Source organism: Toxotes jaculatrix, chromosome 13 (assembly GCF_017976425.1).
Source record: "Toxotes jaculatrix isolate fToxJac2 chromosome 13, fToxJac2.pri, whole genome shotgun sequence".
NCBI classification, from domain to species: domain Eukaryota; kingdom Metazoa; phylum Chordata; class Actinopteri; family Toxotidae; genus Toxotes; species Toxotes jaculatrix.
In genome coordinates, this window is record NC_054406.1 from 9,006,639 (window position 1) to 9,029,771 (window position 23,133).

The following is a 23,133-nucleotide window of genomic DNA, read 5'->3' on the forward strand; positions in this document are numbered from 1 at the left end:
AAATATATAAATGACTAAAATTGTATATTTAGAGCTTTTGAGAGTAAAACATTCAAAAACAACTTGTGTTACGGGATTTTAGGAAGACAGGAATTGAAATATCTTTTTCTTGCCTTTTTTTCATCATTATTAATAGATTTTAGGGATATGTAAAGCACTTAATTTTAATTAAGTTTAGTTTAGCTTTCTCTGAAAGAGTGAAAAACTGTACAACAAGATGGCATCGTTAGGAAAGCAGATATTTGAATTCCTGTTTTCTTTTTTTTTTTCAGATTTGTGTAGGATTGTCAGATATTTTTGTTGATACATTAAGATGCATTCATTTACTCAATTTCTACAAAGCCATAAAGAGATCAGCATTTCAGAATGGGGGGGAATACAGCTTCTAGTGACAATCAGGTAACATATACTGTACATACATACAGTATACACAATTTTTAACTAAACTAGCTGCTTTTCTTTCTGCTTCTTACTTTGTAACCAAATGTATTTCTCTCTGGTTCTTTTTGTACACAGCCCAGTACACATATTTAGCACCCATAATACACCCAGCACACAAAAACATGTGTGTGTGCTTACCCACATGGCTCAGTTCATACATTTGAAATGAGAAGGAATATGTCAGCTCTGTCCCTGGAGAGTGTTATATGTTTATGTGTGCATGTGTGTTTGTCTGTATATAAAATATATGCATGTGTCCTACTTATTCCCATGCGTATATAGCAGGCAAGTGTATTAGACAAGGAAAGGAGTAAGATGGAAGAGGAGCATACTTTGAATATGGAGTAATGAAAAGCTGCAAGGAGCAGAGAAGAAGAAGAAATCAAACTAATGAAGGGAAGAAAGAGAACTGTAGGGAAAAAGAATAGAAGAAAAAGTGAGAAAATAAAATCTGTTCTGAGAGAACAGAAGAGAAGTAGGAATATAAGAGGATAGAAGATGAGAAGAGGAGCTCCCTGTAATAATGTAATGTGCTCTATGCTTTCTAGTTGAACAGGAGTAATCAATGCTCTTTTAAAGCTGTGTGTGTGTGTGTGAGTGTGCGAGAGAGAAAGACAGATAGTGTGTGTATGTGTGTTAATTTACTACAGTGTGAATGCAGCTCTCCTGCAAGGTCAGCATCATCGGAGGGACATCAATCAAAACAATCACACATACACATGCCCCCTTATAAACACACAGAGTGACAGCAGATGTGGAGAGCAGACTGTATGAAACAGAACTGCGATAGAAAATATGGGTGTTTGTGAATTCATGTCTCCGTCTACCTGCAATCATCTCCTGAATTTGCTTTATTGCCATGGATGGGCCATGGAACAAGTCCCAAATGCATCAAAACATAATGAAAAATCAAGTAAACCATATACCTATGAATCAGTGATAATGGATTTCTGACTGTTTTCTTATTTGTAAACCACTGGAGACACTGCAGTCACATGAAAATAAGACAGCACGATTGTCAGCATAAGCGGGATAGGTTAGTCCAAGTTAGTCCCTCTTATAACTACAGCAACAGACAGTGAGTAAGCTTTTCAGTATAATACTTAGAGAAGTGGGACTCCACAAGGTTACCTGCCATTGTCAAAAGCAAGTGATTAGCTTGTTATCTGGATCATTGTATATAATTTCATAATGGTATGGTACAAAATAGCTGCCAAATCTCTCAGTGTCAGGCCTTCAACGACCGTCCACACGATGTATCAATTTGATGTCAGGATAATGTAATTACAGTAAATGGCTGCCAAACGTCTTAGTATCTGGCTAGGCAGAATACTGGAGGTGCCTCACATCACAGAAGTCCAGCAAATGACAAATTAATGTGATACCTGAATAAAATGCTCTAATTCGGTGACGGATTTATATGAAGAAGCTGCCAAATGTTTTAGTGCCTGGAAAGGATAGGTGTCTAATCCCAAAGATTGTCCAAAGAATAGTCATCAGTCTGCTACCTGGATAATGTAATTAGAGTAAAGTGTAGAGTAAAGTCTTTTGGTGCCTAGATTGGCAAGATGGCAGGTGGACACTAAAAGAAGTCTAGCAAATGATATATTGACCTCGTATCTGAATGATATTATATAAATATATTATATTAAATACCTTTATACCTTTATGACGGAATTATAGAGAACAGCTGCCAAACCTCTCTGTGCTGAGACAGGGTAGAAATTACATCAAATGATATATTGATTTGATATTCAGGTCTGTCAGACAACCACTGGCCACCTGACTAAAATATAGGCTATCCTGGTAGTTATTATCAGTGTGTGTAGAAGTGCGCTTATGTGCTGCAGTTTTGTGTGTGTGTTTGTGTGTTTATGAGTGTGTGTTGATAGTAATGCAGCCTCCTGGCCAATGTCAGTCCATTATTCAGCTTTATATCAGCCAACCAATCAAACGGCCTCGCTTCAGGGTCACCACCTCGGCCCATCCAATCAGCTCCTCCTGCCAAGCAGGAAGGAATGTCACCTGATTAGCATAACCAAAAACGAGCAGGGTCATGGTGACATGGCAGTTTCTGATGCCGTGAATCAGACGGGGCAGCATTTGGACAAACGTATCCCTCAACGGCGAGGAGTTTCACCAAATGTATCGCCATCCTGTAAAATGAGGAAGAAGAATCAACAGAGTGGCGTCTAACCTCTTTGAGCTGCTCCTCATCAGCAGATTTCATTATTTAAGGGCATTCCACAGGGTTTTTCTCTCAATATTTAATCATCTTTCTATCAGCAGATTTTGTTACTTTGCTTTCCCACTGCTTTTAATATCTTAACTACTGTCTCCAAGGAGGGAAAACATTTTCTTTTCCATGCAAAAATAGACAGTCAGACAACATAGCACAGTTCAGCATGTTGCACAGTTTTAATGCTTTCCACAGCTTTTAATTCTGTTAGGGTAATGAAACTTTGTGCACAAGATCATTTTGTTTTGATTTCAATGAAATATGTTAAAGGCAGCATATCACTTCAACAACAGAAAAGCCTTCATTTAAATCTTTGGGGAAAATATTATCTTAACACCAGATTTGGATCGCATGAAGTTAGCTGCCCATAGAACAAAAGAATGTATATCTCATTAGAGCAACTCCTTTACTCTGTAGCCGACAGGAGACAGAGTTTTGTCTTGTGATGTCTGTGTCTGTCATGGCAGATTGCAATTATTGAAGTTTTGTCCCGTGATGAAAAGACCTTCTTTACAAATTGATTCCCCAGTGACTGTGCACCGCCAAATACACACAAATAGCACACAAAAAATCCACTGCTATCATGTGCTATGAGTGAAATAAATTGTGCAGAGGAAACACTTGTGGATTTGTGGTTGATGTTAGACTGTACTGCACTAATGGTACAAAGTCTGGTGACAGAAGAAGAGATGAGGACAAGGAGAGAGATGAAAGAAGACGAGATTAAGAGGGACAAGATGGAAACGAGTTGAAAGAAGTGAAACAGGACATAAGCCAGCTGCTTATGTCTTGAAGTGTACTTCAGCATAAAGTATGCCACTGTCCTGTATATTTTGATATCACTTCAACAAGAATAAATTTGAAGGCCAGTTTTAAACCTTCAGTTGATCACTTTTTGTTTCAGGTCTTACCCCAGGTGTATTAAACATCCAACTAAAACTGCAGTAGTTTTCGTTGTAAAGACAAGGGGTGTCGTTCTTCGATCCTTGTTGACTTTACGTGCAAACATATTTTCTGCATTGTAGAATCAGTTAATATAGGGTTATGAGCGCTAATTTTGCTCAGTACCCATAATTGTGTTGTAGCATTAATGAGAAAACAAGCCAGCTGTGTGTGTTATGGTGCCTGTTGATGTGGTAATGACCTATTTACTTCTGTTTGTTCTTCAACCTTTACTTTGTTGACAGGAAAGTGAGGTAATGCAATATTTCTACTTGTTAATTTACATTCAGTTTGGTTTTCAGACACTATATAGTCAGCTGTATAGCCATATAGCTGTGTCTGCGTTGGTTGGTTAAGGTGAGCTTGGTAGCTTTACATTTGTGTGTGTGTGTGTGTGTGTGTGTGTATGTGTGCTGGTATCTGTCAGTCAGTTTTCCAGGGGGTCTCTTGATGTTAAATTTAATAAGTCACGCCACAGTAACCACAGCTATTAGATATCACACACATACTGGCACATACACCCACAACGCTAGCTACCTCACCTCGACTGTGCAACCAGGCAACTCACGCATAGATGTTATCAGCACAGAGCAATGACTCTCTCTCTCTCTCTCTCTCTCTCTCTCTCTCTCTCTCTCACACACACACACACACACACGAATAATAACTCTACACTCTACTAAGTCTGTGCATTTTATTATTAATAAATATACACAGTAATCACCAGAGTGTGGCTGAAGCTGTCGTCACTGGAGACAGTGAATGTCATGATTTGTCTCCAGGCTCTCTTATTCCCATCTCTGGACCTACCATCCTATTCCTGTCACTGTCCTGTTCATGTTGGCCTCATCTCCTGCCACTCTCTAACTGCCCACCAGATGTCCTCAGACTTTCCTCCCTAACCCGGTTACCTGGCTGCCAGATCCACCCCCTCTCACCTGTCTCCTGTTCCCAATCACCTGAGCTTCTCTGCCCACTCACACACCTATTCCCGGTGCCCTCATTTTCCCAGTCAGTATTTAAACCAGCTATTTCCACCAGCTCTTTGTGAGATCGTCTGCTTATGTCCCAGTGTTTTACCTCATGTTATGCCTGCCTGATGGTCCATCTGTCTGTAAGCCTGGTTTTCTTTGGTTCATCCCGTGAAGTTCCTTCACTGAACCTGTCTTTGTGTGTCTCTGCGCTTGAGCCCTCCCTTCCTGCCCGTGCTGCTTCCACCAGCTCTGTAGTACACACATTGACAATGACTGTCTCAACAGGCAATAATCTGTATGTGGGTTAATAATCGGTTAATGTTTCATACACCACTTAAAAGCATTAACCCTACATTGCCCTGCATTGCAGTCTGCTCACATAGTATCAGTTTAAGTAGAAGAGAGTGGTCTGTCTGAGGGCATTAGAGATATAGGAAAGAGCCCAGCTAATGACCCCTAGAGACAGCAATGTTCATAACATTCATAATCCTAAAATGTCAAATGGAATCAACTGCATTAGCCGTAGTAGATTCGAACTAGAAAGTTTGCCTTAAAGACAGAGCATACATGTGATCAGTATATTTTGTGGAAATCTACGCATTACCGCACATTGTGATATCTCTTGTGTTCCTGTAGACATATTGACCTGACAGTGGCATTAATGGAGTGATGGAAGGGTCGCTAAAAATCAAGTCATCATTGAATTGTTTTCTGGAGCTGAACCACATTTGATAGGAAATTGTCACTAGATCAATGTGCTGGATGGACGAGCAAGAAAGTCAGAACAGCTCTTTTACATTATTGTCTCCACCAGTCATTATTCAGTATAGAGGATGTAGCTTAGGAACTGATTAGCACCTCTAAATGTGTTTGTGTCTCAGTTATTTTCAAAGTTTTTGTCAAACAGAGAGAGAGAGAGAGGAATGTGGTGAAGAAATAGTTGGGTGGAAGTTCAAGTTCAAGTTTATTTGTAGACACAGTTTCACACAAAAGCTATTTATATTGGTGGCAGGGTGGCACTAGAGGTGAGGTGGGGCATGATGGTGAGGCGTCAGTGTTTGGGTAGGTTTGAAATGGCAAATTGAGCTGACCGTCCGCAAGCTCTGGAACAGCATGTCTTTATCCCATCAAGTAAACCACCAGGTTCTGAAAGATTCCTTTTGTACTGTCCCTCTTCTCTTCTCTTCTCTTCTCTTCTCTTCTCTTCTCTTCTCTTCTCTTCTCTTCTCTTCTCTTTTCTTCTCTTCTCTTCTCTTTTCTTCTCAATAGACACTCTGGGGTCATGGTGAAAGTATTTTTCATACTTATCTATCTAACTGAATATGATACTGACAATGGATGGTAGTTAGAACCCTTAGACAAAAGAGAGAAGATAGGCTGAAAGACAAAAGAGGAGTGGTAGGGGAGAGAAAGAAGTCTCTGGTATTGATCAGCACAAAAAAGGCCTTCTGAGAGGACACACTCATTTACTCAGTGCTGTTCAATGGCAACTATGGCATCTGATTCTTTTTTGAAAACCTTTCTCTGTCTCTACATGTCTCTCTCTCTCTCTCTCTCTCTCTCTCTCTCTCTCTCTCTCTCTCTCTCTCTCTCTCTCTCTCTTGCTCTCCTACTCTCTCCCTCTCTCCCTATGCCTCTTGCTTTCCTTAATGGATATTGATTTAGTTTTAGGGACATACAGTAAGTTTCTATCTATTGCACCAGTGGAGTCTTGCTAACCTCTTCTGCTTCTAAACTCTCCCTCTGTCTCTTTCACAACCTTTTGAGGTGAACCTATCTCTCCTGATGACAGCAGTGTGAGTGTAAGTGCAAATCTGTGTGTTTAAGTGCAGGTGTGTGTGTGTGTGTCTGTGTGTGCATGTGTCACAGTGCAGCGCAGCTTTAGCAGAGTGACAGTGATGTCAGACACATAACGATTTCCTATTGGCTGTCGGCCCCTGAGGCCTAACGACCCGTTATTGATCTCACCAATTAGCATTCACACCTTTAATTAATACTGAAGCCTGATGTGCACACACTAACGCACGCATACACACACACACACAGACACACAAGCGCACACACAACACACGCGCACACACAACACAACACACACAGACTTTTAATTAATAGTGAGGAAAAGGGTGGCTGTGAGAAGAGATAAGAGAAGAAGAGCAGGAAAAAGGCTGGGAGGGCGAGATGGATGTGTGAGCCAGAGAAGAGAAGGGTCAGTTGGAGAGAGAGGAAGTCAGATCAGGACCCTGACTCAAATGAGTGCAGCCCCTTGATATAAGGACTAATGGTATGTCAGAGCTTAAGGGTCTACTGACTTTTAAGAATATAAACAAGCTTACTTTTGTGCATTGAGAAAACAGGTATTAGCTCTGCCTCGATGGGTGTAATCTTTGATGCTATAGTGTGGACATGATGAAAATCAGCCACTTTATTAAACTGTCTGTTAAACATGTCTGGTTTGCAAGTCTGATGGAGCTGATTTGTTCTGGTCTTGAGACACACTGGTGAGATCAAACAATGGCATTTAGTGCTCTGCTCTAGGTTCTACAAAAAAAGGTTTAAGCAAGCAAACTAACCAACAATGTTTTTCAGTCCTGATGGCTACAGCCTGTAAACATGGAACATATTATGGCTGGTGGTAGGAGCACAAGTAGGGCGGACCCACACCTGAGGATCAGGTGTGCAGGTAGGCGGGTAAGTTCCAGTGATGTCAGGCTAGAGGCTGATGGTGAAGGCTGGTCCACTCTGGATGGAGAGCAGGAAGCGAACGATGAGGTCAGGTCCCCTCTGGAGAAAGAGCAGCGTACTGGGGTCCAGATTAGGCTGCCAGCAATGGAGGCTGGACGGGCCATCAGGCGACGCAGTGTAGGCTGGCAACAGGAGCATCGGGCAGGCAGCCTGATAATTTGGCGGGGAGTCATCGGCTGGGAATACAGCCTCAGGAGCAAGCAGTGCACCAGGAACAGGCTGGTCATTGGCAGAGACAGCGTCAGCAGAGGCGATGACATCGGCAACAGGCTTGTCATCATCGGCTGAGAAATGGCCTTGGAAGCAAGTTGGTTATCGGTGGCTGAGATATTGGCCTTAGGAGCAGGCTGGTCTTTCCTGACTCAGGAACAGGCTTGATGCTAGCTGGGATGGCCGACTCAGGAACAGGCGAGATGTCAGCTGGGACCGCCAACTCAAGACCAGACTCGGGAACAGGCTTGACGTCTGTTGATAGGGACCCCGGAGACAAGAACAGGTAAGAATTCTGCAGGGATCCTCAACTCAGGAATAGACGAGATGTTGGTGTGGACTGCTGAGTGTCAGTGTCTGGCTTGGGGTTCAGCTGGGCGTCAGTTGTGGCACTGGGCAGCAGAGGCTCTGGGTCACTGGGCCGCTTAGGGGACAGATGTCTTTCGAGCCCATGAAACAGGAAGAAAGTCAGGTGACATCTGGTGGGTGGGTGGAGTATGATAGGAGGCCAGTAAACAGGGCTCAGACAGAAATCATGACAGAACAATTAGTAAGAGAAGGGTGTGTGCGTGGTATTTTTGTTTTTTTTTGTTGTATGTATGTGTGTGGGTCTAATGAAGTTCTGTTGGCAGGATGTCTTTAGGGGGAAATCTAATGGTTTATTGAACCAGGCCTCAGAGAAACATTGATCACCACATCAAGGAGCTATACCCACATGGACACACAAACACAAACACATACAAAACAGATGCACACTTATCCTTGTTTCTACACATGCAGTGACATGCACACACTGGCACACGGGCACCAGCTTGTGCACACACACAAACAGTGAAGTGGAGGTAAAGGGCTTATAATTGACATCCCCATGTTTCTTTGTGCGCAGTCAGACTGCCGTCATTATCTGCTCATTCAATTACATACAAGGAAATTGCAAGGCTGGAAAAAAACAAAGTACATGTTTTCAACTAACGCTCTTAGATGGATATTCTATCCACAAAAATGAGGTAATAGAGTAGGACTGGGTTATTGTCTTCCTCAAAATGATTAACTTGTTTCACCCAGTCTCATTAAATTGTATCCTCACCTGGCTGCCTCTAATTGTGTATTTCTATGATATGAAAGTTTATACTTAACTGAGCCGCATTTCAAAGAAAGGCCATACTATTCATTTTACTGCATTAATGTGGAAGAGTGTCCTTATAAGTTACACCGATGAAATAATTTTGCATGCACAGCGGTGCATAAAATGATTTATATTTGACAGTGAGCTGACCAGTGTAATATAAAGTAGCCAGAGAATAAGGAGTGAATTTTAGCCTAACCAATTGCAGTTGTGAGAAAAAAGATTTAGCAAATAATGGTCTTAACACTTTCATACTGTACCTTTCACACCGGTATTTTCTGGATATTTCAATCCATTATTATTTGTCAGTCTTCCTCAGTATTTTGACATTGTGAGCCTCAGAAGATTCTCTGTCAGGAGTTGTCTGTATATACAGAATATAATGTCCTGGTTATGTGCTGTTTAGGCTGAGGAGAAGATCACTAGAAGCTGCTTTGTGGTCGTATTGAATACAGATAATTATTGTCCACACAGAGCATCAAGGCACCACTAAGGCAATCCTCAAGACTGCTTATACCTTCAGGGAGAGCGGTGTGTGTGTATGTGTGTTGTTTGTTTGTGTTGTGGCGTGTAATAAACCCAGAAAGACAACAGTGGTCTGCTGCTCTAACTCCATAATGTTTGATCTCCACTAGAAGCTACGATCATTAGAAACACAGTTGTGTGTATAACTGATCTTCACAACTGCCAGATGATCTAGTGCTTTGAATAGTCATTACTCTATGCTTTAACTCTCCCTCTGAATCTGTCTGTCGCTCTCTGACACACACACACACACACCTTCTGCTGCCACTTAGTCCGTTTTCCCTCCATTAACATTTTCATAATTAATCATAATTACTTACAATTGCACCATCGCCAATCAACTACCAATCAGAAACAGTTTCTGCAAGTCTAATGAATGTTTGTGTGTGCGTGTGTGCGTGTGTGTGCGTGTGTGTGTGTGGTTTATTAGTGAAGTTCATTCCTGTCATTGACTTTGAACAAGACAAAATAACTCAAGACTAAATGTTTATATTGGATGACCTTTTTGAATGTTAATGCAACATTTACCATGAATATTCTTGCCACATCAGTGAATGGCAACTACAGTATGGATAAGGTGGGGTAAACATAAAGTTTGACAACTAAAAAGAGCAGAGAGACAGCTGTCATATTTAGGAAAAAGCCAAATTAATTGGCATGAGACAGGCCAGATACTCAGGTCTTTAGCTTGAAAGTCTCACACATCCACCACCGTGACTCCTGCACTTTTACTTTATATTCATCCATATAAATTCAAGACACACTTCCTGCATACCTGCATTGACATCGACAAGACTGGAGCTTCCTGCTTAAGACTGAAAATCATTTCCTGGACACTATACATTTATAAAGTAAAACAAAACATAAAAAATACACACTTTTACTTTGGATTCTATCCTTTATTGTTATACTTCCTGTCCAAATTATGACCAAGTATGTCTTTGGCTCAGTCCCTTTGAAGTAGAAGAAGAAGTAGGCAAGCAATGTGTTTTGGCAACATGATTAAAGCAGACAAATTGTGCCAACATCATCAAGTTGTCAGTTTTACCAAAGTGCAGAGTTGTGGTGGAGCATTTTGGAACTTTCTGTGTTAAGTGGTCATGTAAGCACAAATCAAGTGGATGATTGGTGCAGAAATGGAGCTCACTATAAAATCAGCTCGTCTAAATGGTTTCCCTGCTTTAATCCGCAGAGGTGGAATATGGCCATTATCTTTACACAAATACTGCAGAGGCGTACTGTTTTTAGGTACTTGTGTCTAAATTAAGCATTTCCATCATTGAGAAGTTAATAACTTTACTTACACCACAGTTATCTGACAAAGTTATCAAAATCAGTCATTCTTGGTTGACCAGGGTATAAAAAAATGTAAGTATAATCCTTTAAATAACTTCTTTAAATCAAGCAAGAGACATTCTCTTATTTGAAGAACCAGGAAATGTTGTTCTTCTGTCATGAGGACCGTTCTCTTTGAGCTGAATCTACCCTAAAAATTCAGGTCTTTTTATGCCCATGTAAGCAGTACTCTAGTTATTATCAATTTAAAGTTGCTTCTTTAGATAGGGACTAAATGAATGAAAAAAAAAATGTGCTAAATGTCTGGTTATGTTGCCAGTGCTTCTGCCATGCATCTCTGCAGGGAGTCGACTCAAAGGGAATTTGTCTGGAATAGAGTCCGTAATCTCACCCCCTGCGGTTCCTCTTATCGGACTGTGAATGTTGATGGTTGGAGGAGGACAGAGCTGTGGGAGCTTCTTGTGCTGCTTGCATTATTGCATATCTTGCCTACCCTCTTGTTGAATAGAGGCCTGTTTTAATACCATGAAAAGCTAGTGTTATCGACAACAATGAAGGAGGAGGTGTGTTCTTCTCTATCCGCTCTTCTCAAACAGTGGCCATTTTAGTTGACCCTTTTTGTCTATTTCTAAAACACTCTTTCAACTTTTACTAGAAAGAGACATGCAGTAGGTTTAACACATTTATTTACTGTTTAAAATATATTCTGCTTCCCCATCTCGTAGTTGTTGTAGAAATAATGTGTGCAGATGTGTATGTATCCTTCCTTCCTTATTTCCTTCTCCCTTATTGCCGAGTCTTTGCTCGGCATGATCCTTAAAAATGGTCTTTCAGTGGCATTTTACATTTTATTCTGTTAATGCCTTTGTATAAAAAGGTGTCACAATTTTCAAATGGCGGATATCTCATCTTGGCATTAATCTTTTCATATTGAAAAGCACACAGCCATGTAGAATAATTCCATATTATCCTACTCGTGATTGTTGAGCTGTCATAGTTAGAATTTGAGGAAATTGCCTGAATCCTAGTATGAATGACAGTTACTTGACAGCTCTGCAGAAACTTTTTAACAATGGAGGGATTGTTTGGGGGGGTGAAAAATCCACTGTCAAAATTACACATATATGGATTTATTGGAGTTGAATGGGATGGACACAAAAAAAATGGCTTATTTTTTCAACCAAAACATTCCAGTGTTTCCAAAACTGCACTATAACCTTTTAAACCTCAACTGAACTTTTCTCTAAGTTTCTGTGAGTTTTGCAAAGTAAATTTAAACTTTTGCAAATAGCTGTAATTTGCATGTTTTTAAGTACATGAGTACATTACAGTGCACATGATGGGGTGCACTTCCTGAGGTCACTGTGAAACTAAATCTGTGTTTTTACTCCTGGCTTTGTCATGGGGAGGCCACAAGACCACAAAAATAATGTACAACTCACACCATAAAATTTCGTTAACTTAACAGACTAAGGATGTTTTATGACACAAGTTCTTCACAAGTCTATAAAAAGAGTTGGTCAAAGTGTTGAATAAATCAAACTGACAGGCAACCAACTCTGAAGCTGACAACCACAGAAACCTTTTATGCCCCCAGAACACATATCTGTTTGTTACAGACCTCAGGACTCATTCGTCGGTTCAGTTACACTTCTTATAAACCTTGCATCTTTTATGGGGAACGTCTTGAAAAGAATTTCTGAAAATAATTTTTCAGTTGTAGTTAATGGAAATCTACGTACATGGTTTCTTGTAACAAATTCGGTGCTTTATTTTCATGCATTCACCATCTATTCTCTTCTGGTATAAAACTTGGTTCATCTTTTATAAAAGTTACTGCTGACGGAGGTGTAAAAGCTCCAAACTCATTGAATCATCCCTCTCTGTCTTTGCCCCTCTTTCTTATTTTGGTCTTCCTCTCTGTCGCCTGCTCACTCACTGGTTTTGCTTTCCTTCACTCCCCCTCTCCAATCCTCCCGTCTGCAGTGTCATCCGTCTCACTTAAAACTCTTAATGCATGGCAGCATTCGCTCTCTTTTCTAGCACTTTACTCTCGCTTCTTACCCACTACTCAGTTCTTTTCGCCCATCTCACTTCTTCCCTTTCTGTCTCGTGCTCCCTGTACCTGGACTCATCTGTAATTGCTTATCTAGGGAGAAATAAAAGCCAGGTAAATGGTTTGTGTGTGTGTGTTGGGTGGGCAGAGTAGCTGAAGGCTGGATTGCTGGGGCTCTACTGTGCATGCAGGTCTTTCTGCGCCTCTGTGTGTGTGCATGTGTGTGTGTGTGTCTTTTTGTGTGTGTGACAAATGCAGATAGTTCTACAGATGGCCCATAAAAGCAGCAGCTTGTAATGAAGCAACTGAGACTGAAATCATGGTTATGGTAAACTGGGGAGAGACAGAGATAGGGAAAGAGAGGCAGAGATAGATAGATAAAGAGATAGAATAGAGAGGAGGAAGAAGTGAGGGTAAGAGAGAATAAATAAGAGAGGGCAGGCAGCAATAAAGCATGAAAAGGAGTGTGGTGTAGCCGCTGGCTACTGAATAAACTAGTGTAATGAAACTATGTGATGTTCACAATAAACTAGGCAGAGAAAGAAAGAAGGAATGAGGGGATGCACAGAAGGGGCGATATAGTGGTATGGATGGAACAGGGGAGAAGGAGGCAGAGGCAAGAAGCTGGCATGTCATCAAAGTTTTGAGTTGAAGAGGAGGGAGTGGAGGAACAGAAGGGAGGGGATGGGTGGAGTGCGACAGGAGGAGACATACAGGGAAGAGAGCGTAGAGATTAAAAAAAACAGGGGATATGGGAATTAGAGATGAAAATAAAGGGCTGAAGAAGCAGAAACAGATAAAAGACGGAACAAAGATAATAAAGTGAAAATGAAGTACAGGAAATAGTAAAAACTTTATGAAAAAGATAGAACAAAGATAGGTAGAATGAAAATGTGATGGAAGACACTGATTAAAAATCAAATGGCTAAGATGGGAATATCTTGGTTTCTGATAGCACCTTGAACCACTGACAGATTGGTACTCTGTGTGTGTGCGTGTGTGTGTGTGTGTGTGTGCGTGTGTGTGTTGGTGAGAGTGAATGTGTGTCTGATAGGACACTGAACAACAAACGTCCTGACACTGAGTAGGGCCACACTGACTGGCAAAATCGATAGGCCAACAGGTCACAACACTAGGCCAACCTGACATCCAGACACAATACAGCACAGGGGGTCGCCACAGTGATGGATGACCCTGGTTGTGTGTGTAAGCGCATGTGTGCTAGTGTCCAAGTGTTACTTGTCAGTGTGCATTTCTCTAACTGTGTGTCTGTGTGGAGATAAGGAGGATAGGGGTTAGAGGGTAGTCATTCAGGGTCTTTAGCAAAACGATTTTCCTCTCTCGTATATCCCATCCATGCTCTGTGAGCACCAAGGTTTAATATACCCTCTAAAGAGATCCTTAAACAGAAACTTTATATCAACTAATTAAAGCACATGAGGGGATGCTTGGTGTATTTTTGTTTTTTCTGCAAAGGGAAATAATTTAGAGGCAAAGTTATTTCTGTCATTAAGTTCTTTCTGTTCTAGTTATATCTATTTTTAAATGATCCACAAGCTTTGGTCTAGTGGACCTCATCACATTCGAGATAGATGCTAATAATAAAAAGGTAGAAAGGTTCATTTAAAGCAAACTGAGAGACTGTGTGTGTGTGCCTCCGCTGAGGAATGCAAAATGTCCACAGAACCCTTTGAGTAATCATCAGTACTGTGGCCACAGTGGAGGTGCAGAGGTAGAGAGAGGGAGGGGAGTGTAATTGAAGAGGTATTACAGTAAAGTCATTGTATAAATGAATCAATCAGCCAACCAATCTAAGATCACTCAAACGGTTCATTTGCTGACATCAAATCTTGTCTACTCACTGTCTGCTTTCCGAATGACAATTTTGCTCTTAGCACAGTTGTAGGAGTTGTAGCATAGCTTTTTATTTGAAGATTATTGCACATATGTATTACATAAGGAAAAATAAAAATATAATAGTAATATATTTATACTGTCTTTCAACATCTGTGTCACCCTCCTGCAGATGTTTTATGAGTCTCTGGTGGCCGGCACCATTTTCTACGCTGTGGCCTGCTGGGGCAGTAGCCTGAGGGTGGCCGACACCAGCAGACTCAACAATCTGAATCAGAAGGCTGGCTCAGTCCTGAGGGTGGAGCTGGACCCTCTGAATATAGTCGTGGAGAGGAGGATGTTGTCAAATCTCCTCTCCATCATGGACAGCGTCTCCCACCCTCTACACAGTGCTCTGGTTAGCCAGACGAGCATGTTGAGCCAGAGACTCAGAATGACTAAGAGCTCCACTGAACGCCACAGGAGGTCCTTCCTCCCTGACGCCAACCAGACAGACAATTCCTCTCCTTCAGAGCTCTACTGTTAAACTACTGTTAATTTGACCTACATGACATGTTTCATTCAGTTTACCTTTGTGCTCTATGGTTAATTTACAGATAAATTACTTTTAATATACTTTGCACGTTCCCATTTTTTGCACTTTTGTGATTCTACCTGTGATTCTACCTCACACATTACCTTTTTACTTTTTGCAAATTTACATTTGTACATTTTTATATTCACTTGCTGTGTCTTACTTTCTACTATTGTTTATTGTAGTTTTTACTTTTTACTTATTTACTTCCTTTAGTAACTGAGTGAATTTTAATAAAGCAGTTTCCCTGTGGGAATCAATAAAGTTCCCTGCAAGGGACTGCAAGGTTTTCAGAGTTTCTGGTGGCAATTTAAGAAAAGTGCAGATCTTGTCCCCACCTCTCATTTGGGAGCGTACTGAGCATAGTCCTTCCCACCACTGCTGCTGACTTCTTCTTTCTCTCCCTTTCCCCTCCCCCTTTTAACTTTCTCTCCTCTTCCCTCTCTCACTCCCTCTGTCTGAGTAGTTTCATAGTTCTATCTGTCATGTTGGGCATCTTCCGTCTCTCGTTTTCTTTACCTCCCCCTCTTTCTGTCTCTCTCTGCTCTTTCCTCCCCCTCACCCCATCTGTCTCTCCCCTTCTCCCTAACCCCTTATCTGTCTGAACAGTTTCATAGTTGTATCAATCAAGTTCAAACAATAAGACCAGAGTTGGTCCCTGTTCTCCCATCTGCTTCCTGGTTTATGGTTTTTAATACCCCTTCTCTTCCTCTCTCTCTCTCTGTCTCTCCCTCTCTCTGCTGTGTGTGTTTGTGGATGTCTATATTTATATGCACGTTTGTACATATGTCTTAGACACAGAACTGTAAATGTATCTAGAAGGAATAATGTGATTAACCATAAAACATTTTTACATTACCTGTCTGGCTTTCTCTGAGGCTGAGTTTAGTTGGCTTTGACTGGAAGTGCAGTCAAAATGTCCTTTGTGCTTCGTGTAAGGTTTTAAAACAGCCAATAGTGACAATATGTCACAGGCAGTTTCTCACCATGAAACTGTGTTTTGCAGTGTGTTGACTGAGGCTGTGAGTGCTCCAGAGAAATCTGTATTGGAGGCACCACTGTGCAAGAGCTGGGTATTAGTTGGTCAGGTCATAGCTGAGTTAGGGGAAAAGCACAGTTACACATTTTAGTGTAATTAATTCAAAAAAGAGATTGAAAAAACTCCTTAAAAATCCTTGTCCATTTCTCTTTGTCTCTCTTACTCTGCAGAACTTCACAGTACATCTTGTGGAAACCCTGGTGTCCCACCCAAAGCAGTCCTAAGTGGTGGCGGCCGTTTTGCTGTGGGAGACCGTGTGCGGTACAGCTGTGTTCCTGGTTACGTTTTAGACGGCCACGCCACGCTCACCTGCATCACCAATGCCGGAAACACCGCCGTCTGGGACTTTCCAGCTCCAATTTGTCGAGGTACAGATGACTATACCTGTATGTGTATGTGCACGACTGGATATGAAGAGTTTTATTCTAAAATGAAAATTCACTGAATGTGTGCCATTCACTCATTCGAACTACATGTTTTAAAAACAAATGATAAAATCAGAAATTAGAACACTAGTTATTAGTTTGTGTTTTAAATAATTAATTCTTAAATATGTTTGAAACACTGACCTCCATATAATGCATTTCCTAACAAAATGTCAAATTTTGGAAGAAAACCCTTCATACACAGTAATGTGTATGTATGTGTGTCTACGAGAGAGACAGAAAGACAGACAGACTGCGCATGCATTTGTGTGTTTGTGTGTGGATGCGAAAGAGAAAGGGACACGCAATCCAAGAATGCTTGTGTGTATTTGCTTATAGTCTGTACAGTTCATCAAAAATGGGTGTAGGAGAGAGGCAAATTTGGAGTGTGGATGCGAAGTGTACGGTATGCTGTCGTCTATTCTTGGATCCTTGGGTAGGTCTCGATGGTCTGTGCGCATAGTGTTGCACGCTATGTCACCAGAAAGCCCAAAAAATTCTGTTTCATTTTTCCTCATTTTACAGACAGACATCATCCATATAGTGTAGGTGGATGTAAATATAGTGGATTGTACTGTATGTGCGCATACAGAGATATATATATATATATACGGATATCTGCACAGTTCACTTCAAAAATACGCTTGAAGTAATTTATATTAAAATGACTGCAGCAGGAGTAGCATCTAAAACATATAATAAATATAATGATTGTGCATAATGGTTAAAGTTGTATTATCAATTTTTCATAGTTTTGTCACATTTTTGTAAATAACTCCCTTTGATGGAGAGGGTTGCTTGCACATTCAATCCTACTGAGAATCACACCCACAATCTGCAGCTTTATGCACCCCTCAACTGCTGACAGCTCATTGTTTTACTTTGCCAGTCCATATGTTTGAGTCCCAGTGGTACTCATTGGCCCCCATTTACAAAACTTTGTGTATCTAGTGTGCAAACTCACTCAAAAACAGAGCACTAGACTGAATGAGTGAGAACCCCACACAAGCCACATGCCTAACAAGCTTCAGTGTAGTGAAGCTTAATTTAATGTAGAGTAACTGGTAGTTTAGCTCCCAGTGCTTTCCTAGTAGCTTACCCTACACAGCGGCTGGCTGGGTGACAAACCAGGAACTAAAGGCGATGGTATATCAGGCTTACAGCTGACAGGTCATGACAAAGAGGACTTCACTGAAATGCCCATGTCACAAGGCAAGTGATGGTTAACCATCATCACGACCATGAGGATTTGACAACCTAATAACTCGATTGTTATGGTATGCAGCTCCCTCTGTGGCTGTCAGCTGGAGGTTAAGCCTATTTAGTCACATGATCCAGCTAGTGCTTTAAAGCTGCTTCGTTGCAGTAAGACTGTGTATTCAAATAAATTACTTAATTACAGTAACCATACATACATTCACATATACATACAGAATATAATAATATATTTTCATATATTTCTGAAAAAAAACAAAACTTTACTATATTACTATATTTTCTCCAATACAATATTTTACAAAAATCCACAGATTTTGATTTAAGGCCATTTCTCCTTTCATCAAAGCTGCTTAATCAGGGACTCTTCACATCTCTCTTTATGTTATTCCAGTGACTCATATGACTGCTAAGTGACATCAGTGACCACAGCTCACCCAGGCAGACAGTGATTTAGTTAAGGGATTGAACTTTGCTGCTCCACCTGAATGCATTCAAGTTGTAGACCTGATAAGCAACACAGAGTCAGTCATCCAGAAGAACAACATCCCTCAACACACAGGAGAAGGCACTTACACTTCTCAGAAGGGGCCCAAACACCACCACCCTCCCTGGAGAGAGGGGGCCAGTTCACTGAATTGAACTTGGAGGACTATCAGTTCATGGTATGTGCACTCCTTAGTAAAGCAAGCGCAAGTGATAAACAAGAGAGATACCACCAACCGCTACAAAGGAAGAGGGCAATTAATTGCTTACAATCACTGGGAACATAGCAAGTGTATATCAACCACAGCATCAGCCTCAGGGAAACTGCTGGAGTTGTAGGAGCTGTACTCAGACTCACTGTCAGCAGCAGTGATTTGGGGGACTCTGTCAACAAAGTTCAAGGACACACACTGGAAATATTCACGCCAATATTCATGTGAGATGACAATGGACAGGATATAGTGACCATAGCAGGCACCCAACCTGGTCTAACAAACAGAAAACAGCCCAGTCCAGGTGCTCTTTACTGGAGCTTTGCTTGAACACTGCATGGTAGCAGATTGGTTTGAATACACTGGATACCCCCTGGTGGTCACTGGTTCAGATAAATAGATGTAGAGAGACAAAAAAAGAGGTGGTTAAGGCTGTGATAAATTAACTGTCCAAACTAGTGGCAATATGATTAAGAGGGAGATGCAGAGCAACAGCCTGGAGTTTATGGGCTGTGCAGTTTTCATAAAAGCAAAGGGTAAATCTGACATAAGATGAACATTAAAGCTCACCAACATAGTCCTTCTGTCTTTTCATTTATACCATCCAAACCAGAAATTAGGAAAAACCTGGACTAAAGACTTCGAAAGAATGAACAAAATCAGATCAGCAGACAGTTGGAGAAGTTCCACAAATACCACAAGACCAGTGAAGACAAAGATAAAGCCATGTTGTCATTTTGTATGTAGCTAGACTCCAGAAACTTTTTATCAACACAATATTTCAATATTTTGCAAAATTGGCTATGCGCCGAAGCAACACCTGGTTCATTATACTAACATTGTCTCTGCCATCAAGTGCAGAAAGCTATGAAAAGGCTTCTACATTGGTGACATTAAACAGTCCCTTAGGAAACAGATGACAAAGCATAGGAAAGCAAACCAAACCTGTTTAGACTTAATCTACTCCTGTCTGTACTCACCTACACAGCTAGAAACACAGCTCCAAGGAGTGTTATTTACATGTTTTATATAATAAAGAGTAGAAAAGCAGTTCTCCCTAAACAAAGTAACTGCTAATTCACATTTACCTTGGTTGTTCTGAATGTGGCATTAGAACAAAGCTGGTGTTTCACATTTAACCTTAGTGACTTTCACATCTCTATTCAATTGACATAAGGCTGATATATAACCTTAGATGACACTTTGGGATCTTTCTCAAAAATTGAATGCAAAGGATTTCCCACTCTCCTTTTTTATATCGTATCATTTTACAGTATTGACAGCAAAGACAAATGATTAAGTTATCTGTGACATCTCACAGCAGAAACAGAATTCAAAAGAGACATGTAAATTAGCTTATAATTAAAAATAAAAAAAATACTTATATAGCGTCACACTTTTTTTCCTGCTCTCATGTAAATTTGCTTCACCATGAGTCTAGGGATATTGGATGGGACCCTACGAGTGTGTATAATGCTTGTGAAATTTTCCCAATTACCCCTGTCTTTTCATGCACAACAGTGCCAGCCAAAACTACTCTAATATATGCAACAATGTGCTGAATTGTTGCACAACAGACCTCACTTTGCAATGAACTGTAATTTGGGTCTAGGGAAGGAAGAGGGGGTGAGGAGGAGGCGAGAAAGCGAAGCAGGAGAAATGGCAACTTGTCAGCGCTGGATTAGCAATGTCTCTGTCACTCTGTCAGTAAGGCTAAGAGGAGCTAAGCTACTAATACGTTCACACCAACTCAGAAACACACACACACACACAACTATTCACACACATACACACGTCACGCAATAAACCTCTACTTGAGTGCTTCTGCACGTGTGTGTGTGCGCGCAGTGGGGGAGGTGGTGGCACCTAGAGGCATTCATACCAGCCGTAATAGCTTTCTATCAATTATTCAGCCATGCAATCAAATGACTTGAAATGCAGTGCTTTTAGCAATATCACCGTAAATGTGACCCCCCCCCCCCCCAACACACACGCACACACACACACATGCACACGCACACACACACACACACACACACACTACTCTCCCTCTCTCTCTGAGCTTTCCCTTTTGTTCTTACAATTATATAAATGTAAACATGAGCTACTATCTACATTACACCCTGTACCTTGCATTCATCATGAGTAGAATAGATAACAATGAAAAACTCACCTGCTTCAAATAGTGCAAAGCTGTTCCTTTCATTCATAATCATCTCTTACCTTTATGACCAAATTATGTTATGGGTGAAATCGATAGACCACATTTTGTTCTGACCTTCGGCAACAGAATATAGGTGCACACTGTGCTTAGTGGGTATTAACACTAAGAATATCCTGGTTCCTTCTTTGTAGAAACAAAATGTTGTCTTTATTTGGGTTTCTCTCCCACAGATTCTCAGTCCAGTGGGAATGGGAAATTTAAATTACCCTTAGGTGTAAATAGGAATGTTATGGTTTCATAATTCTCTGCCTTTTGGTTGAAGCCATTATGTTCCTGAGTGCAGCAGTGAAATACAAACTAAAATACACCTTACAGTGTTATGGAACCAAATATCACATGGTGCTATATCACATTACATTGAACAGGTGATCCTTCCTGACTGTTCTCTTATTTTAGTGTATTGTTTAGAGACACATCATTTTAGATTGCAGCTGTAATGATGGGAGATTTCTGTAAATCTGCTAATAATCTTGAAATTATGTAAATCACCTCTGATATATACAACCCCCCAAAAAACTTAAAACCTTAAATGGACAACTTTATTGCTAAGGTTCAAAGGAAACATCATCCACACACACACAGCACATTTGTACAGCCTCAATGGCAGGTAAAATTCAGTCTTGAATAAACAGTACAGTATCCTTCATTGGTGTAATGAGGCTGTTGTTGTCTGAAATAGATGTAACCATACAGATGACAGGAAGTTGTCTAACACAGCAAAAGCAATTGTAGGCTGGCTAGGATTGTTCATTTAGTAATTTAGAGAACATTGAATGGGTTGGGAACACATTTTTGCTGTGGGCCTACAGATCCAGTATGAGATTTTGAGGTATACAAGTAAACTTCACTTGGCTTGACATGTGCAACTGCAGCAACAGCAGCAGAACCAATCTTTCAAACACCATTTGAAATTGGGCTAGTACTGGAGGGGTGCTGTTTCAGCACACTTTTATAATACCCAAACTGTGTTATATACTACCCTGAGCAAAATATAATGGAAAAACATACTGCACAGCTACAGTATGTCACACTAATGCTTACTGCATAAAAGCTTATAATCTATATATGTGTTATGGTGAGAACCTATGTGTGGGACTACAAGTGCATCAGTTTGTGCATTTATGAAAGCGTGTCAGTATGTGTGCTCCTACTAAGTTGGTGCAGAATTATTTACAGGACTGAAATATCCTTCAGCATTCAAGACATCCATATTCACACAAACACACACACACATATATATGAGCGTAGTTGGCCCAGAGAAAATATCATCATGATCTCAGATCATGATACAGAGAATGTTTGAATATTCATGAGTTTGAGTGAATGTGTATGTGTGCATGAGTGCTTGGGGTGGGGGTGGTCTGAGTGAAAGAGAGCAAGACAGAGATTGACTGAGACTGAGCATCGGTGAATATAGTGTGCACAGGAAGAGAGTTCGAACTGAGTATACAGGAATTTAAGACAAAGTGTGACCTACCCCGTGCATGTTTTTACAAATACACATACATTAAAATGCATTAGTAACTATGAGCATACCATAAACACAAATTGCTTTCTGTACAATATCTTCAAGTTATAATAAGACCATTTGGAGGAGAGAGAGAGAGAAGGAGAGAGATCTGCACAGTGAAAGGGAGAAATGGACGACACAAAAGGGAACAAAAGTGGGGGTTAGAGAGAGGTGGAAGAGCTCGAAGGAGAGGAAGTGGGGGGTTATTGTTGGAATTGAAAAAGTAATAATATGCTCTGACAAAACTCGAAATTAGACTGGCTGAGGAACGGAAATGAAATGAGTGTGTGTAGTTGTTTGTTTGTGAGTGCGCGTGTGTGTAGTCAGCATAACGAGATTGAGGCTGCTGCTGCTGCTTAGGTGCATGTTTTTGTGTGTTCACAGGGGTATGCGTATTATTGGTTTAGCTCATAGTACTAATTCTGCTGCAGTCTGATCAGGCAACATTTGAATTTTTTTTTTTCTGTTGTGAGCAATAACACTGCAGTCATACTATGTCCAAAACAAATGTGTATCTATAACCCGTATGGGCTGTTCAGACAGAATATGAAGCTATTTCTAGAGGTATCATGTACAGTATGCATACATTATAGGTCAATAGAAAGTATGAGTGGATACAAACCAATATGAATTAAGGCAATAATGCATCTGCGAGTTGAAAATGTCTTAATTTCTGTGAAAAATGCACATAATAATGAACATACCCATAGTGAACTTCCAGAAACAAGAGGAAACCTGGAGGAAAATAGGACAAACTACTGTAATTTCTAATTTTGAGATCAGTCCCACAGACACAGTTGAGTATGCATTATCAGATAGCTACAGGTTAATATGTGCACATTTGCACCACTGGCTGTTTTTGCTGAATAAAACAGACTCCAAATCACTCCATTTGCCATTTTTGCACAAATGAAGCAAGGCTTAAATTCATTTCACATTCAGCATCAAAACCACCTGAGTAGCTCAGTGAGTTACTCAGGTTGTAGCTGATATTTTCTCTATCTATCTATCTATCTATCTATCTATCTATCTATCTATATATA

General features: G+C 40.6%; 1 protein-coding gene across 1 annotated transcript in view; it reads left to right on the forward strand.

The window, feature by feature from the left end:
• csmd3b (CUB and Sushi multiple domains 3b) overlaps nucleotides 1-23,133 on the forward strand; it is a 318,235-nt gene that overhangs the window by 111,377 nt on the left and 183,725 nt on the right. Inside the window, exon 4 of the mRNA XM_041053205.1 lies at nucleotides 16,189-16,386. Coding sequence (XP_040909139.1) covers nucleotides 16,189-16,386 — 198 coding nt within the window. The remainder of the gene's footprint in view (nucleotides 1-16,188; nucleotides 16,387-23,133) is intronic.